Consider the following 18,829-nt stretch of genomic DNA (forward strand, 5'->3'; position numbering starts at 1 on the left):
TGCAGAGCAGCACGAGGCGCGCAGGGAATGAAGCGTGCGAGCACAGCTGCAGCCTCAGCAGCAAGCAGGCAAGCAATTAATTAGTCTGCGGAACTCCTTGCCACATGATGTGGTGATGGCACATGGGCTGGGGCCTTTCAAAGGGGGCTGGGCAGAATGATGGAGGATATCAGCATCAGAAGCAAGCATGCAATTCACCTGTGGAACTCCTTGCCACATGATGTGGTCATAGTACCTGGGCTAGGGGCCATTCAAAAGGGATTGGACAGAGTGATGGAGGTCAGCAGCAAGCAAGCAATTTGTCTGTGGGACTCTGTGCATCTGGGGCCGTGCCCAGCCCCTCCCCCTGGGGTCTCAAATGGGGTCGACAGGACATCTGCGAGACTGAGTACTTACTCTGGCTAGAGAAGGACAACCAGGAGCACCAACTGGCTTGGCAAAGCCGACTTCTTCGGGTGAGATTTTTAACACTCATCAGGGTTCCCGGTTACAGCACTGGGATCCAGTTCATCAGGGCAGTCTCCCTGGTACCTATAGAGTCTGTACAGCATCTACCTGGTTGGGGTAAGTAAGAGTCTCAAAGCTGTGTTACCAAGTTCCTTGGGTGTCTGGTCAACTGGAACTGCAGCATTGTCACAATGGGCACCCCTGGGGATGCCTTGCATAGGCAGGTGGTTGCTCCTCTAGTTCCTGGGCCCTGTCCCCTTTTGGTTCCTCCAGTGAGTAGGTTGCCCACTGGACTCCCTACTCCTGCTCCAAGAGTCAGGCAAGTGGAAGGCCACTGAAGAGAAGGTGTGGCTTCTCCAGGGCCAGAAAAAGAACAAGACAAGGGCAAGTGTGGGTGGGAAAGCTGTTGGCTGGATTGTGGAAGTACATTTCTCTTACCTGTGAGCAAAAACAAAATCATCCCACCCACCCCCCCCCATCGTATCCAGTCCTTAAAAAAATAATAATAATTCTATGTGGGTTGTTGAATAGTGCTGTGACTATTAGGGAATGTGGCTTGGCTGATGGGTAGGGCTATAGCATCATGAAAGGTTCCTGGAAAATGTGCCAGTATGCTATATATCTAATATTTTTGCTTCACACCAAAAGTTATTTAATGCCTTACAGCCCAATCCTATGCATGTCTACCCAGAAGTAAGTCCCTTTATAGTCAATGGGGCTTACTCTCAGGAAAGTGTGGCTAGGATTGTAGCCACAGTGGTGCATACTGTGACAACTTCCTTAGACTCATTTACTTTGCAGTAGCCTTATTGGCACCAAGAGCAGGTGGGGAAAAATATATGCTGGGGGGGGGGAACCCTAATTGTTCTACAGTCTGTTATCAGGAGTTCAAAATAAGCCTCATGTGCATAGGAAGTGCATGACATGGTAGTTTAATTTATGTGCATTGGAGGAGTCATTATTCTAAGAACATAACATAACAGCCCCACTGGATCAGGCCATAGGCCCATCTAGTCCAGCTTCCTGTATCTCACAGCAGCCCACCAAATGCCCCAGGGAGCACACCAGATAACAAGAGACCTGCATCCTGATGCCCTCCCTTGCATCTGGCCTTCTGACACAGTCCATTTCTAAAATCAGGAGGTTGCGCATACACATCATGGCTTGTACCCCGTAATGGATTTTTCCTCCAGAAACTTGTCCAATCCCCTTTTAAAGGCATCCAGGCCAGATGCCGTCACCACATCCTGCGGCAGTGAGTTCCACAGACCGACCACACGCTGAGTAAAGAAATATTTTCTTTTGTCTGTCCTAACCCTCCCAACACTCAATTTTAGTGGATGTCCCCTGATTCTGCTGTTATGTGAGAGTGTATCCACTATCCACTTTATCCTTCCCATGCATAATTTTGTATGTCTCAATCATGTCCCCCCTCAGGTGCCTCTTTTCTAGGCTGAAGAGGCCCAAACGCCGTAAATTTCTAGAGGCCTTGGCAGTGGAGTTGAACTCTAAAGAATGATGACTCTAGTAAGTCATTGTTAGTGTTCCCAGTAGGCAAAAAGAGGGACCCAAAAACTGTGATTTACCAGTGCCAGATTCTAGAAAATAGTGACTGCTCTTGGTAAATAGGGACAGCAGCTGTGACACAAGTCTGGTGTGTCGCAGTTAGCAAGCAATCATGTATATATCTCTGTGGCATGAAAAGCTTGCTTCTGATTCCTGAAAGAGAAACTGATGATAAAGACACAGGAGCCGGCTAGCCTGACTTTCTGGTCAGTTGGCAAACCTGAGTCACAACAGGATGAATGGTGTGTGTTTATGTGTTTCCAGGATACATATTGTGGTTTTGCCCATAGCTGCAGCCAGGGTGACCAGATGCAAGAAGGGCCAGGGCTTCTGTCTAGCAGAAGAGGGAATTGTCATAGTTGTAGTTTGTCAGGCAGGTGTAAGAAAAAGTTATGTTTTTTTTCAAGGGGATGCACAGCATGAGAGAGAGAGAGAGAGAGAGAGAGAGAATAGCTGGTTCAAGATCACCACCGACGCCTTGTGCCTGAGCAGGAATTTGAACCTGAGTCTTCTTGATCAAAGCCGTACGCTCGTTCCTTAAAGAGCGTATGCATTGAATAATGTTCTCTTCCAGTCCAAAACTTTTAAAAGAGCAGAACTTTGTCATCTTCTATACCTGATCATCCTGTGCTATGCCTTTTCTCAGCTTTGGGGCATCTTCCCCATTTTCAGGTGTTGGCAAACACCTGGTTTTTCATTGGGATCTGGTTTTCTTTCTGGTCCGACACCCAGTGAGAACCTCTTGTTGCCCTGCTGCGTCTGTCTTCTCCATTCGCCTCCAGTAGCCTGAATATACAACAGTCAGATCCTGACTTAACTGGTTTGATTAAGATCAGTCTTAGTCTTGTTTGTCTTCAGCAGCCAGAGTGGGGGAAAGCAGGAAGTAACCATGTGATATTGCAGTAGTGATCTGATTTCTAGGGACCGTGTGTGTCCAATCGGGGAGCCATTAGTGCTGCTTTGGCTACCTGTGACATTGTGAGGACAAACTACACCTTGTGATTAACACATGACCAGGGCCCCAGCTCCCATGTCTTCCCAGTAGCATTTAGCTAAGGTTGTTGATATGCTCTCACTGCATTCAAGGTATTGGTGCGGGGGGGGGGGAGCAATGAAGTGATATGTGGGTCTTCTGGGGAGATGTGAGAGAATATATAGGAGGATAGATGACAGTAATACATTCATAGTTATGTGTAGTTTTACCCTTCAGTGCCAGCATTTAGTAAACCTTGAAACCTAGCTGCTGCCTGCCTGTGATATATGCAAGAAATCACTTTCCAAGGTTAGCACCTACCTTAAATACCATGTGTGGTCTCAACTCCACAACTGGAACTTTGGCCTGGTGTCACATGGGAGAAATCTTGGAATTGACCACTGAGCATTGTTCTGGTTCATAAGCTAGGAGAGAGCAAAGATTTTTGTTTCAAAGGCAATGGCACACTCTTCTGTGCTGCCAAGCAATTATCAGACAAGTGGCAATGCGAGCAGAAGACAGAGTGGCCAAGTCTCTTTAGTGTTGGGTGGTGGTGGCCAATCCATGGCTTGTGTCCTGACCTCTGGTAACTTTCCCAAATTTTTCATCAGGGTGTGGTGAGACATGGTGACATTCAGCTGGGCACTGAAACAGGTTGACAAATGGTCAGAGGTTAGCTAGTGCCCTTCAGAGGACTTTCCCAAGAACACCTTGAAAGTGTCCAAAGTGCCATCAAGGGGTGGGTGGGCAGAGACGGGCCACCAGAAACCTGGCACAAGCACTATCTATGCTGGATGGAGGACGGGATGAGCACCTGACTTGGCTGGTTCTTTTGAGCTCATGGAAGCTTTTGGATACCACTGATCGTCAGATCCCTCTGGATCAGAATTAGGGTCATCATGCTCCAGTGATTCCCTTCCTGCCTGGATGGCTGTTTCCAGAAGGTGAACCCATGGGACTGTTGTTCTCCCTCGTGACGCTTATGCTATGATGCACTGTAGAGCTCAAGTGTGTGTGTGTGTGTGTGTGTGTGTGTGTGTGTGTGTGTCTTGCAGTGCTCTGGGTAGGGATGGTACTCAGTCCAAGGTGAGATGAGTCCCTAGGCTTTGCCCAGGAGGCAGGCAGCTGTTAACTGTTTGCTAACCGCCCTGGGCGCTCTTTGAAGGGGTAGGTTATTTCCTTGCAAACCAAATGAAGAGGCATGTGTAGGGGATGGTTGGTCAGCAAGTTGGTGACATTTTGCTCTTTGCCTGCCCTTGATTCTCCCCTAGCTTTAAGTCTATCCTCCCAGTTGATCTGTGAACCCAGAAATAAGCTTTGATGTGGGGAAAATGGGCTGAGGGGCATTTGCAGGGGAGATCTGATGCAAGCGTTGTTGAGCCCCTCTTTCCCTTGCTTGCCAGTTTGCCCCTGCAACTGCCCCCCCTGCTCCTACCAGCTCTGCCTCGGCAAAAGTTTTTGAGACACGTTTGTTTGCCAGCAGAGTGCATGGTTCCCCCTGATGATTCTATCTTCTCAAAACCTCCAGTGTGCCCCTCTGGTTATAGAAAGGAGGATGCAGCTTTTCTTTTCCTTTCTTCCAGAGGCCAGCGAATGTTGCTTTCACAGTCTGCTGGAGGGGAATTGTCACACTGTGAGGCTTGTCGCTCAGTCCTCCTCCGGGGCCAAAAGCACTTTCTGACCCCAGCTGCCACCCCCTGGGTTCTCCCCAACTGCACGTATCTCCTTTTAATGAGGGTTCCTCAACAGCCAGAGAAGGAAAGAGCTGGAGAGAAAGCAGCCTTTGGTTACCAGTAACTGTGGTCTTCCTCGTTACAAGTGGAAGGACGTGTACAAAAGAAGACATCACTTTTCCACCTCAAAGGATAGGGAATTCATCCATGAACACATAGTGGCTCCAGCAGCATTTGGCAGGCTGGTGTGCGCCCTGAGCAAATCAGCCTAGGTGTAGAGGAGCCCAAACACAAACAAGCTGCCCCCTTTTCAGAGCAAGACATCAGAATATCATCAGTATTGAATGGATTGGTTGTACTTAGCTTCAGAGGGAGATAGAAATTCTCTGAAACAGGGCCCTCCCTTGACATATCACAACAGACAATAGGGGTTCCTTACTAATCAACTGGGCCCAACAGAGGACACAGCCAGAGGGGAGATTGGAGAGTTTTCACATTGCATTGCATTGCATCCCTGGCACAGCGCTGAAGGACAGGGAAGGACAATGGTCACCGGATGCTGTTAGTGCTGGGCTAGCCCCCCTCCTAACTGGAAGGATGTTTCAGTTCAGTCCGCCTGAGTTATGTAAAGAGACAGTGTCAGTTAGTTCCAGGCTTAACATTTCATTTCTGTTTATAAAAACTGAGGTTTTGGTGTCACCTTCGATTTCAAGTTGCCAGTAGCTGCGTTAAAAGATTTCTGTAAAAGAAATGAGTAGGGCAGTGCTTCTCAAACTGTGGGTCGGGGCTCACTAGGTGGGTTGCGAGCCAATTTCAGGTGGGTCCCCATTCATTTCAATATTTTATTTTTAATCTGTTAGACTTGATGCCACCATGGTATGTGACTGCATTTGGGGAAATGTGACAGACCTGTACTTTTAACAAGCTACTAGGTATAATCTTTTAACAATGGCAGTAAATGGGACTTACTCCTGGGTAAGTATGGGTAGGATTGCAGAAAATTTTCCTGCTTGATGATGTCACTTCCGGTCATGACATCACTTCCGGTGGGTCCTGACAGATTCTCATTCTAAAAAGTGGGCCCCGGTGCTAAATATGTGAGAACCACTGGAGTAGGGTAATATTTGTTTTTCCAGAGTGCCCCTCCACCTACGCAAGCTGCAGTACCTTCTAGAACCTCATGTATCATATAGCCATAGAGGTGCTTGAAAACGGTGTTATTTATTTTACTCAGAAGTAAGCCCATTGTGTTCAGTGATACTTAGGCTGTAATTCTATCTTACTCACCAGAAACCAACACTTCTGCATGTAGGTAGGGTTGCCTCCTTTGTTTGTGGCCCTGGTCTTGTGCTTTCAAGGTGAAACGTTTCTGCCTGGGTCCAGACATGGCCATGTGACCCTTCAAGTGCTTTGCTGAATATCTCAAGAGCTTGAACTATGGGATAGGATTTGAACCTGCCAAGAGGCTCCTTTTGGACGGGGTGGTTCTCTTCTAGTGAGCGGGGGGGGGGGGGGAGCTCCAGCATAGTGTCTTTTCACTAGATTTCTCTAGATTCGCTAGATGTTGATTTTTGTTTTAGATGCTTTGGAGTAAGGATCCATCTTCCCATTGCTTTTGCTATGTCTACTATTGCTGTGTAAAGATTTGTGTTGAAAAACATTATTTATAACTAAACATTATTTATAAATAAATAAACTCTGTTAGTCTGTAGCAGCAAAAACACCCAAGAGCCTTGTGGCAGCTTGTGGCTTGCCAATTTATTTTGGCAGAAACTTTTGTGAATTGCAAGTTCAGAGTTCTCGCTCCTAGGCTGGACATGAGAACTATACATGGATTTTTTGAGAGAGAGAAACCAACCTTTGACTGAGCAGTATTTGGGTAAAATGACGTTGTTGTTGTTGTTTTTTAATGCAAGGGAATTGTTTTTAAGTGTATCACAACTTGATTTTCAATCAGGAAGGTTACTATACTTGAATGTGGCAGCTCTCATAATTGTTAGCCTGTCTATCAAGGGAGTTTTTAAGATAGCAACAGGACATCACATTTAAGCCACATTTCAGTTTTAGGTTCACTTTTGAAGCTTATGGGACTGTACAGGTGTAGCCTGTTTATCATGGAATTTACATCTGTGGATCTGACTCAACACGGGTCTGCCCCACCTGAACCCTCCGAAGGGGACTGGAGGGCTTTCTGAAGCCCGCAGAGGCTGCACATGTCTGCCCGTGGCCTCTGTGGGCTTCTGAATGGCCTGGGGAGAGCTTCCCAAGGCTTCAGAATGCCTTAAAAGGCATAAAAACATATTAGTGTTTTTGGTTTTCCAAGCACTAATATTGTCTCTGCATCATAGAAACAGTTGTGTATACAGTAGTCAGTTTGGGGAGGTAAGACTCAATCTCTGAAGTCTCTCTTGGTGTGCTTAGACCAACTATATGAGAATTATTCTTGTGTTTTGATTTGTAGGCTTTACAGTCTCCCTGCCATGGTGCTTAAGGTCTTCTTCCCTGCATGCTGCTCCTCTGCCGAAAGCGGCCTTCTGGTTGGACGATGGATCCCAGAGCAGAACTCTGCTGTGGTCCTGGCTATGATCCACTTCCCCTTCATTCCAGGGCAGGTGAAACAGTTCCTCTACGAAATGCAGCAGGCGACCCAAGTTGAGGTTTCGGTGTTGGGCTCATGGACTAACAGCAAGCAAGCCACGGAGGAGAGTTTGGACAGATTCCTCGAAGACCTTGGCACCATCTTTTCCCACGACCCCTGGATCCAGCTCAGCAAAGAGAAGGGCAGCAAGTTCTGGAGCTGCTGCACTGCCGGGAAGCAATCCGAGGGGGACAGCACCAGCGAAATCATTGTGGTGTATTATGACCAGCGCAAGGTGATGCTTTCCCAGCTGCACCCCTTACAGGGCCCAGCAGCTGCGCCTGACCAGAAGGTGGAGGATGCCTCCAGGCTGGCCACCGTTTTTGATACTGTCGCAAGGAGCAAGCTCCTGTTCATGAAGGATCGGTACGATGAGGGGCCCATCCAGCTCACCCATTGGCAGTCGGAAGGAGTAGAAGCCAGTATTATCGTAGAACTTATGAAGCAGGCTTCTGTTCCTGTGTGCATGCTGGTGACCTTCCTCCTTTCGCTGGTCTCTGGCACCTGTAAAAGCAGGTACGTTGCACAGGTTGGTGCTGTGTATAGAAGTGAAATCCAGCACAGAGCAGAGTCTGTAAGATCCAAAGTTTCTGCATTGCTCCAACCAGAAATGAGTATTATTTTTTAAGGAAATAGTAGGATCTTAATATGCAGAATTAGTGCGATGGTTTTCAACGTTTCTCCCTCCAGAAAGCCCTTTCAATGTCAACATCCACCAAGAAACCTTTGTGCCTTGCAGAGGATTCTTTTGTATTCTATGGCATGTGTTGGGTTACGGGGCACTGGCCGTCACCCTGTGTGGGCTGAGATTGCGCCCTGGAACAGACCCGACCATTCCTCTGAAGCTGTAGATCTCTTGTAATGGTGGGCAATCTGTCTTTCGGGAGAGCTTATCCACCATTACTGCACTCATGATTTGGACCACCCCCTACACATAGTCTGAAAACGTGGTCTTCCGGGTATCACAACAGGAACTTGACTTACTGGGAGACCTTAATCAAGATTAAGATTGTATCACACAACCGGTCAGGCTGTTTTACAATGGATGAAAACATATTTCACTTACGAACTGTCAAACTGTACAAACAGTTGTATGAACTGTATAGACTTAAGCTCTTGGTTGAGTAGACTGTAATGCAACAAACATGGAAACCATTGTCCCTGCATCTTCTAGTGGGACCTTGGAGGGACAGGGTCACATTCTCCTGACCGCCTACTGTGCAGTCACAGACCTAAAGGCTGAGTCACCACAGACCCAGCAATTTTAATAGAATCAGCATTGATCTGTGTGTGTGGTTTTTTTTAATGCTCGGGTACTTAGCCCCTCCACCCCATCTTTGCACCTTGACACATCCTGCCAGGCTATGGAAAGCAATGGGAATATAAGCTTGCAGACTTTCCCAAGATGGCTGCTACCAAGATCTTGCCTTGCCAAATCCAGCAAGTACGGAGGACAACCATGGGCCAACCTCCTGTTGCTCAGGAAGTGGTAAAAGATGCAAAAATTTTGAAAAATGACCAAACTTCCAGAATGAATAGTACCTGGACATAGATCCTCCGTTGACAAAATGCCAGCTAGATAAAGCAAAGCCAGCCCTAGGAGATGAAGTCTTAGTAGCCACCCAGGTGATAGAACTGTAGGATTCAGGGCCATGCTCATTAACTTGGTGAGCTGAAAGAGATATTATAATCTGTGCCTTGTTAGGATACCAGAGAAAGCAAGAAAGATATATTTCTAGAGAACTGCCTTGAAGAAACCCTTGGAGAATGGGCTCATAGAGCTTTAGGTACAAAATTTGATAACCTTGCTCTTCTTATGGGTCAGTAATATTCAGACTCCTTAGACCTGGAGGCAAAAATGTAAAATGTGAATGAGAGCTGAATATACTTACCACCCAGAGTATATTTAACTGGTAGTCCTGATTAGAGCAGGGCTCTGTGTTGCAAGTGTATGGCTATCTGAAGATGTGGCTCTGTTCAGTAACACTTTATATGTTTTCCGTGAGAAGCCTCAGTGGAATTTCTAGTGTCCTGCAGAGGCTGTGATTGACTTGTAAGTTTCTGAGCCATTCCAGGGAGCGAGGCAAGAAATGTGTTCAGCCCCACTCTCCATCCTTGTGGAAACTTCCCTGATGCAGAGCCCTTTTGCTGCTTTCCAGGGGGAAATTGCCAAGTGCTTGGCTCCAAAGGGTAATAGTTGAACGAGTGTGAAGTTAAAAAGCTCTCTCCTATCAAGTGGTATTCCGGAGGTGGGCAGCCCATTGAGTGAGATCAGGCCGTGCTGTCAAAAAGGAGGATTTGAAGTTTTGACTCCAATCTGGCAAAGAGCAATTTGATTATTCCCATTTAGGTACCAGCTACTAAAGCATTCATGAGCAAACTGAAGCAAGTGTAGCCTTAGGCTATGGGGAATCAAATCCCTCAACAGGTTTCTAACCAAATAACGCTGTCAAGAAAAATCAGCCTTTTTGTGCTTTCAGTTTGATGTGTTAAAGCCTTTAGCATACCTCATGTAGTAGGTCTCTTGTCTTGCTGTAGTTCGGTATATTTGGTTGCATCTCTGCTAACATATGTGGAGTTAAACCATTTATAGTCTGTCTAGTGGTGCCCAGTTCCTGCTGGCTTATTGGAGCATTGACTGAGGATTAGGTCACCCTAAATAGGACTTAACAACCAGTATAGTTCCTACTCTTGTAAAAAAAAAAAAGATTTCTATGAAACTAGACGTACCAGCAATAATTAATTGCCACTTTCCAAGTGTGTGTACTGTCACTGGTGCTATGCCCTGCCCTCCAAATTATCTCCTTTAGCATATAATTTGCTGCTGTTCTTAATGACTAAGGGCCTATCCAATTTTCCAGCACTAGTGCAGCTGCAATGCAGCCGCCAGGCAAGGTAACAAATGTTCCCATACTTTAAGGAGGCCTCTGTGACTGCTGCCCCACCACAAGATGCAGTGCATGCCCAAGTGGCACAGCTGCATCGTCACTGGAAAATTGTTTAGGATTGGGCCCTAAAGCGGCACCTAAACTTTGATTGGCGAATATAGAACCTGCCTTGTTTGCTCTGCCTGGTCCCTGCCTTGGAAGGAAGCTGTGAATTTCAGACTAGTGCTGAACACTGAGCCAAGTTAACTTCTGGACTTTGTATTTCAAAGACATGAGGGGTGGAGGTATATAGCCATCTTTTGCTTTCTTTATCTAAGCAGCTCTGTGTGTGTATTGAAACTGTCTTGCACCATTCAGAGGCTGATCCAAGTCTCCAAGAGGAGCTCAGAAATTCAGTGTTATTGCTGTATTTAAAAACCAACCCAAATACTAATGTTTGTAGAATCAAAGTGAGTTTGACTTTTATGACACGAGTTCCATTCAGGTATTTGTCTTCCTGTTCACTGGGAGACATGCACCTAAATCAGGCTTCAGTTTAAGGTTTCCCCAGTTGGGGAGCTGAGAGAAGGTTGGTTACAGAACTTGAGTAACTTGTAGGTTTTATATTTTCTAAAAATGGGCAAACAGCCTTTGTTTCTTTATCCTAGAGTTCCCATGTCTAACAATGTGCTGGTGCCAGGTTGCTGGGTCAAAGCCCCACACTGGGCCCTCCATGGTGCCTCCTGCCCATTCCCTGGTGCTATACTGTATGCTACCACTATCGTCAGTACAGTGGGCCCTTTGCTATGTGTGGATTACCCAGGTTGGGTGCTGGCTAACATCTGACGGCACTCTGGTTTAGCACCTTGTACGTCTAACTAAGCTTGCCAAATTCCTCCTACATGCCTCTTTTAAGACTATAAAAGGGCAGATTTGGGCTGGAAACACTATAACCAGCTTTCCAACCCCCACTTATTTTATTTTGTTGGGTTCTGGAAAACCCCAAAGCTTGTTGCTCCCAACTCTGTCTCTTCGGTTGGTTCTAACAAAGATCTGGCCATTAATATCAGGATTGCATTTTTTCAGCAGAATGTAAACACTCGTAGCTTTGCTTGTTAAACTGAATGCACACACCTGGCAAAAAGATGTTGGTTTGTGGACAAATGGCAGAACTGTACAGTTTTTCCCGTATAGCAGTAGATGCTACACACAGGGATGCACATTTTGTGCAAACTTGGTTAATGTAGCTCTCCAGCAGCTCATGGATCGTTTTAGCAAGGCCTGCCAAGATTTTGGACTGACAATCAGCCTGAAGAAAACACAGGTTATGGTTCAGGATGTGGACTCACCTCCCTGCATTACAATCTCTGCGCATGAACTGGAGGTTGTCCATGACTTTATGTACCTTGGCTCAACGATCTCCGACACTCTTTCTCTCGATACCGAGCTAAACAAGCGCATCGGTAAAGCAGCTACCACGTTTTCCAGACTCACAAAGAGAGTCTGGTCCAACAAGAAGCTGATGGAACATACCAAGATCCAGGTCTACAGAGCTTGCGTCCTGAGTACACTTCTGTACTGCAGCGAGTCATGGACTCTTCGCTCACAACAGGAGAGGAAACTGAGCGCTTTCCACATGCGCTGCCTCCGCCGCATCCTCGGCATCACCTGGCAGGACAAAGTTCCAAACAACACAGTCCTGGAACGTGCTGGAATCCCTAGCATGTATGCACTGCTGAAACAGAGACTCCTGCATTGGCTCGGTCATGTCTTGAGAATGGATGATGGCCGGATCCCAAAGGATCTCCTCTATGGAGAACTCGTGCAAGGAAAGCGCCCTACAGGTAGACCACAGCTGCGATACAAGGACATCTGCAAGAGGGATCTGAAGGCCTTAGGAATGGACCTCAACAAGTGGGAAACCCTGGCCTCTGAGCGGCCCGCTTGGAGACAGGCTGTGCAGCATGGCCTTTCCCAGTTTGAAGAGACACTTGGCCAACAGTCTGAGGCTAAGAGGCAAAGAAGGAAGGCCCATAGCCAGGGAGACAGACCAGGGACAGACTGCACTTGCTCCCAGAGTGGAAGGGATTGTCACTCCCGGATTGGCCTTTTCAGCCACACTAGACGCTGTGCCAGAACCACCTTTCAGAGCGCGATACCAGAGTCTTTCGAGACTGAAGGTTGCCAATACAAAAAAAAAAGGTTAATGTAGAAGAGTGTGCCTAGCTGAACTGCAGGTAGCTCTTTGGCTCCACCTCATGCACTGTAATGGGAACAGAATTTATTTTTAGAGAGTTTTTATAATCTCTTTACCTGCAGTTTTACTCTAGAAACGGGAGTAAATCCTGTACATTTCTGCGCAAACACGTTTGGGCTCAGATTGTTTATCAGAAGTTCCATTAACGTTATACAGAATTATTTTGTTCACTATGTGGAATTTGGGTGCTTAATTGAATCATAAATAACCTTGAGTCGGGAGTGAATTGCCGCTTGAAGATGGCATCGGGTTATTCAGAATGGTAAAATCCTAAACATACCTGGAGGAAAGTGTTTGTCAGTTTTTGCATCCATGGAGTGTAAATGTCTAATCATCTTCTTTGAAGAAAAATGAAGTTATAACCCCCACAGAATGGAGCCTAGATTTTTAGATTCCCTGATCCAAGGTAAAGACTTTTTAAAAAAAAAAATCATGAAATGGAAAAACAGAAAGAAGTACGGGGAATATCCCAATTTGTTGTGAGGTGAGGTGCTTCAAAGTGATTATGGAGTTATAATTCCTAATTTTGGGAAAAATCATGTTCTATTAAACCAGGGGTGTCCAGACTTTTTGGCAGGAGGGCCACATCATCTCTCTGACAATGCGTTGAGCGCTGGGGGGGAAAAAAATTAATTTACATTTAAAATTTGAATAAATTTACATAAATGAATATATTAGAAATTGAACTTATGAATGAAAGAAGGTCTTGCAATAGCACAAGGGCTATAAAAGGCCTTGCACAAAGCAAGGCTGGCCTTTCCTTTGCTGCCACTGCTGCATCACAGACATGAAACAGCAAGCAGTGGAGGGAACCCTCGTCCCACAGCTCATGCCAGAGGTCAAACAGCTGTCCTCATGCTGAGAGCAGTTGTGTTGGGCCAGGCCGGGCTCCAGAAATTCTCTGGAGGGCCAAAGTCTCATTGGAGACTGGGGGCTCCCCACGGGCCAGATTAGGAGTCTCCGAGGGCCGCAAGTGGCCCCCAGGCCGGGGTTTGGGCACCCCTGTCTTAAACTAAGGGATTATCTAACAGCCCAATCCTAACCTGCCCTGGAGCAGGCAGGCCAGCTAACCTGCCCCACATCCAGAGCAGGGTTGGGGCCTAATACAGCCTGGGGCAAGGGGAATTACCCATGTGGTGCTGCAGCAACACCAACCTCAAGAGGTGGCTGAGATCTGAGCAGCCTGGAGCTACTCCAGGCCACCTGGGACCAGGGTTAGGATCCAGCACAAGTGCCGAATAATAATAATAAATAATAACAGTATTTATATACCGCTTTTCAACTAAATGTTCACAAAGCGGTTTACAGAGAAAAATCAAATAACTAAATGGCTCCCTGTCCCAAGAGGGCTCACAATCTAAAAAGATGCAAAAAGAATACCAGCAGACAGCCACTAAAACAGACAGTGCTGGGGTGAGGTGGGCCAGTTACTCTCCCCCTGCTAAAAAAAGGAGCACCCACTTGAAAAAGTGCCTCTTACCCAATTAGCAGGGAATCCTGCCCTCCCCATTCACCCATGGCCTGCCTGCCCTCCCCCACCCAGAAACAGCTCCTTTCTGTTCTCTGCTCACCCCCCAGACCCCCACGCCAGCCTGACTCTGCTGGTGCAGGCTTACTTTTTTTGCTGGCCCACGGGGCTTGGACCAGCCTCCCTGCTCATTTGGTAGTGCAAAAGTGCTTTTCGGCAATTTCGCAACACCGTTGGGCTGGCACAAGGGACTTGCGCAGGCCCATTTCAGGGCTTGGATTGCACCCTAAGTCCTGTTTAAATGAATGGGACCAGTTAGCTGCAGCTAGCTGGTTTCATTGACTGCAACAGTGCCTAGTTGGGATTGAGTCCTTGAGGATTTCATTCTGAAAGTCAATCCCTTTCTTCCATTGAACCTTTCATAGAACCTGGCTTGCTACTTTTGTGCATCTTTGGAGTTCGTTTGTGAGGAAATGAGATCCCGCAGGCTGCATGGTGAAAGGAAAGAAACTGTGTTTGCAAATAATGGTTCATTGAGTGTCTCCAAATTCACATCTCCCAGATGAGCATTTAGCCCAAGGTGATTCCCCTTCAAATAGAGCCTTTTAGAGCATCAGCAAGTGACATGTTCTTTCCTCTGTCACTTTGGATGTTATTTCCAGGCAGGCCAGTTGAACTGCAGTGCGCTAATTTTGCTCCAAGGTCCACAGCAAAGAGCACAGTAATTTGGGGAGCCTAGACTGAGAATGATTCACACTACACTGCGTTCAGCAGTGAAGCATCTCCACTAGACAGGGTGGGGCAGGCAGAGGTGGGCTCCAGGGCATTTGGGTTTGAACCTGACAAACCTTTTGTGAAGTGCCACTGAAAAGACCCCGAGGGCTGCCCCCCCCATATGGATTCACCTTGGTTTTCACCAGCTGCATAGTTACTGCTGGTGCCTTTAGAACGATATGCTTGTGCGACTAGGTAGCAACAAGAACGAATGAATGACAGTGCAAGTCCACGTGGCCTCCTGCTTAGTCCATTCATGAGACGACGGTTCGAATCGGTGTGGTGTAGTGGTTAGAGTGCTGGACTTTGACCAGGGAGATCAGGGTTCAAACCCCCCACTTAAACAGCCTGGATGAACTCACAGTCATCTCTCTCTCAGCCCAACCTATTTGTGAAGTTGTTGTGAGGATAAAGCAAGTTAGCACCCAAGTACAGCACCCTAAACTCAGTGGAGGAAAGTCGAGATACAAATTGTATGTTTTTAGAAGTAGGCTATCTCAGCATACCAGATGCAAGGGAGTGGTGACAGGATGCAGGTATCTTGTTGTCTTGTCTTGAGTGCTCCCTGAAGCATCTGGTGAGCCACTGTACAATACAGGAAGCTGTACTAAATGGGGCTCTTCTTATGTGCACGCAACCCATGCCAGAATGTGCAGAGTCAAATTTATTAATTGATTGGGCCATGCAAAAAGATGGATACAATTTTATTTCAGCCTCCCTGCATTTTTATTACCTGTGAACAGATGCACTTTGTATGAAATATAGCACGTTTTTAGTCCTCTCATCCAGCAATTTTTTTTTTCCATTTAGTTGCAAACAATGAGAGCAACAGTTTCAATGTCTTAACCTTGCTCCTCTGATGACATTGTCAAGATTGGGGAGAAAACATGTCTGTTTCATTGACATGGGGGAAGAGTCACTTATCCACTCCTTGTCCCTCCTGCGACAGTTGCTGCTTCAGTTTCAAGAAGAGGGAAGTTTTTGGTTTGAGTTTTTTACCCTTCTTCAAAAGGGCATCTGTGTGCACATCAGAAGAAAAAGAAACTGACAGAGCATCTGTTTCCCCCTGCCCTTGTCAGTTTTGCAGGAGAAAAGAAGGGAAAATAAAGGAAGTGAGAATGGGATGGACTTGGAAGCTAAGCAGGGTCGGGCCTGGTTAGTACTTGGATGGGAGACCGCCTGGGAATACCAGGTGCTGTAGGCCTATACCATAGTCTTTCGAGACTGAAGGTTGCCAACCATACCAAAAGGTACCAGTGAGATTGCACATGAGTCCAGTTTAGGATTGTGTAGGCCAGCATCTGAGATGTAGAGGTGGAGAATCACCTTCTCCTTTGTAGGTGGAGCAGGTGTAGTTATATATTTTTTAAAAAAACTTATGCGTAATTTGTGAATGATGGTAATGCACATTAACTGAAACAGGAGAGAATTCCCACATGGTAATAGAAGCACTTTCTGTTTTTGTGTGGGGCGGTATGGAAATCTTGCCGTTGTTCTCATATCCAGATGTTTTTTTGCCTTTGTCCAGAATGTTGACCTTTTGGCCTCTGTCCTTCATCTGGAGCAAACTCTCAACTTGTGAGCAGCTAGGGCACCGGCTGCAACATCTCCAGATCGTCAGCAGCAACAGGAAGGCGCAGAATCAGACCCAGCTAATGAGGTAGGCCATGGCAGGGGGAAATTCTGGTCTTGGTGCAAATCGTTCTGTGACCAGGCAAAGCAAAACATATGAAATTGTCCAAACTGGGCCCATATTGGGCATACTCTCTAGGTCAGCAATTTGCAACTTTTTTCAGCTCATGGCACACTGACAAAGTGCTAAAATTGTCAACGTGCAGTATTTTTGACAATTGAAAGGGCACACCACACTGCTGGCCAGGGGCTCACACCTTCCAATGGCCCTGCTAATATATCTGGTGGCACACTCACGGACCACACCAATGTGCTGCAGCAGCGGTTGAAAACTACTGCTCTGTTTGTACGGTCAGCAACGGTGAGGTCCAGTAGGCTTTACCAGCACCCCATGTGAACGGAATGTGTGTCATTAGAACACCTCCCAGAATACTTTGCAACTTGCAGGGTTTTTCCACGGACAGGTCCCTGTGAAAAGAGTTTCCTGCCATTTGAAAACTACTGGTGTAAGTCAGTGAACTGTAGCACAGAAAAGTTGTGGGTGTGTTTTTTTAAGGGCGAGAAAAAGAACTCTTACCACTTTATCCAAATATAGCTTCTCGCCCCCCAACATGCACCTGCTCTATGGAATTTATGTTCTGTGCTGCTGTGCCCAAGAGGCACGAAGCTGGAAAGCATTGTTTATTTGAGCCCCCGAGTTGCCACCCACACAACTTCCATTTTCATCTAGAGAAGGAAGAGAGTTGCCCAGGAAACAGAGCTGGCAAGCCCTGGCACAGCTGTTAGGAATATCTGTGTGGCACCTTTCCCTGGCTACAGCTTTCTTAGATGGTCCTTTGAGAACCTTCCATTCTGCCGCAGATTGCCCTGACCGTCGTGGTAGCCAGCTGCGCATGCCTGGAAATCTGGGTGCAAAACCTGCTGGATCAACAGACCCCGGAAGAGACTGGCTGCCATGAAGGTCAGGGGTGATCTGTGGCAGAGGGGAGAGGCTTCCTGCCAGAACAGTGAGCTTCATCCATGCTTGGGATGCCTTTCCCAGCTCACAGCAGTCTCCATTTTGGAGTCCGCTGCTGTAGATTCTAAAAGATATTATATCTGTCTGAATTCTAATCAACCTTTTAAAGCTGCAGTTGAATCTCTTTCTTTCTACCCTGGTTTCAGAAAAGCCAACATCTTTCTTTCTCTCTTCATTGACATGGTTCTGGGGATTCTGCTGATGTCCTGGTTGTATCGGAAGAATCGGATCGGTCATCTTGCCAACGCCCTTGTCCCAATGGCTGATGTAAGTTTGAGACAGAAGAGACCTGGTGCAGCATATTAGAGATGGGAGAAAATGGAGATAACGAAATAAAACACACATAACACTGCTTGCACGGGTAATGCAAGCCTGGGTAACTGTGACTGTGTCTGCTGACACTATACCACCTATATCACCTACCTAGCACACTTTTAAAGGGATTATAATTTATAACTATAATGTAAATTTTGAATAAAAACACGTAACACTGCTAACTTTGGGAAACACCTAAGGGCAAAGTCCTAACCCCTTATGTCAGTGCTTTCCAGCACTGACATAAGGGCAATGCAGCTCTGCGGTAAGGGAACGAACATTCCCTTACTTTGAGGAGGCCTCCGTGAGTGATGCCCAACTGCAGGATGCAACACGTGTCCCATTGGCACCACTATGCCAGTGCTGGAAAGCACTGACACAAGGGGTTAGGATTGCACCCTCAATCTTCCACTTCTCTGAAATTCAGTGGAAGAGTGCAAAAGAATGTTTTGTTCCTTGCCCACCCTTAGTTTCTCTTTCAAGTGGGGACCAGGCTGGATTAGCCCTTTGCTGGCAGATTTGGGGTGCTGTTAAAAGACACTGTGGAAAACAGATTTGTCCCATTGTGAGCACAATCTAGCAGGAATTTGTCAAGGCTGGGAGTGAGGCAGTCCAAGAGCATCTCAGACTGAGGAACCAGACCAGACTGCAGCTTTTTGTTGTAGGGCCAGGTACAGACCTGTTTGGCCCCTTTTGTAACCTGATTTCTTGTTGAGTTGGTACCTGCACAGTCCTGGAACATGCTGGAATCCCTAGCATGTACACACTACTGAAACAGAGACGCCTGCATTGGCTCGGTCATGTCGTGAGAATGGATGATGGCCGGATCCCAAAGGATCTCCTCTATGGAGAACTTGTGCAAGGAAAGCGCCCTACAGGTAGATCACAGCTGCGATACAAGGACATCTGCAAGAGGGATCTGAAGGCCTTAGGAGTGGACCTCAACAAGTGGGAAACCCTGGCCTCTGAGCGGCCCGCTTGGAGGCAGGCTGTGCAGCATGGCCTTTCCCAGTTTGAAGAGACACTTGGCCAACAGTCTGAGGCTAAGAGGCAAAGAAGGAAGGCCCATAGCCAGGGAGACAGACCAGGGACAGACTGCACTTGCTCCCGGTGTGGAAGGGATTGTCACTCCCGAATCGGCCTTTTCAGCCACACTAGACGCTGTTCCAGAACCACCTTTCAGAGCGCGATACCATAGTCT

The 18,829-nt window shown here is 46.9% G+C and overlaps 1 protein-coding gene across 2 annotated transcripts in view; it reads left to right on the top strand.

Annotated features, from left to right (window-relative positions):
- The window catches only part of PIGQ (phosphatidylinositol glycan anchor biosynthesis class Q), a 44,682-nt gene that overhangs the window by 2,528 nt on the left and 23,325 nt on the right, over positions 1-18,829 (top strand). For both annotated transcript variants that reach the window (XM_066640576.1, XM_066640578.1), the window contains exons 2-4: positions 7,121-7,813; positions 16,192-16,323; positions 17,460-17,580. In XM_066640576.1, the coding sequence (XP_066496673.1) occupies positions 7,140-7,813; positions 16,192-16,323; positions 17,460-17,580 (927 nt within the window). In that variant the 5' untranslated portion in view covers positions 7,121-7,139. The remainder of the gene's footprint in view (positions 1-7,120; positions 7,814-16,191; positions 16,324-17,459; positions 17,581-18,829) is intronic.

The sequence above is a fragment of the Tiliqua scincoides genome, chromosome 13, assembly GCF_035046505.1.
Source record: "Tiliqua scincoides isolate rTilSci1 chromosome 13, rTilSci1.hap2, whole genome shotgun sequence".
NCBI classification, from domain to species: Eukaryota; Metazoa; Chordata; class Lepidosauria; order Squamata; family Scincidae; genus Tiliqua; species Tiliqua scincoides.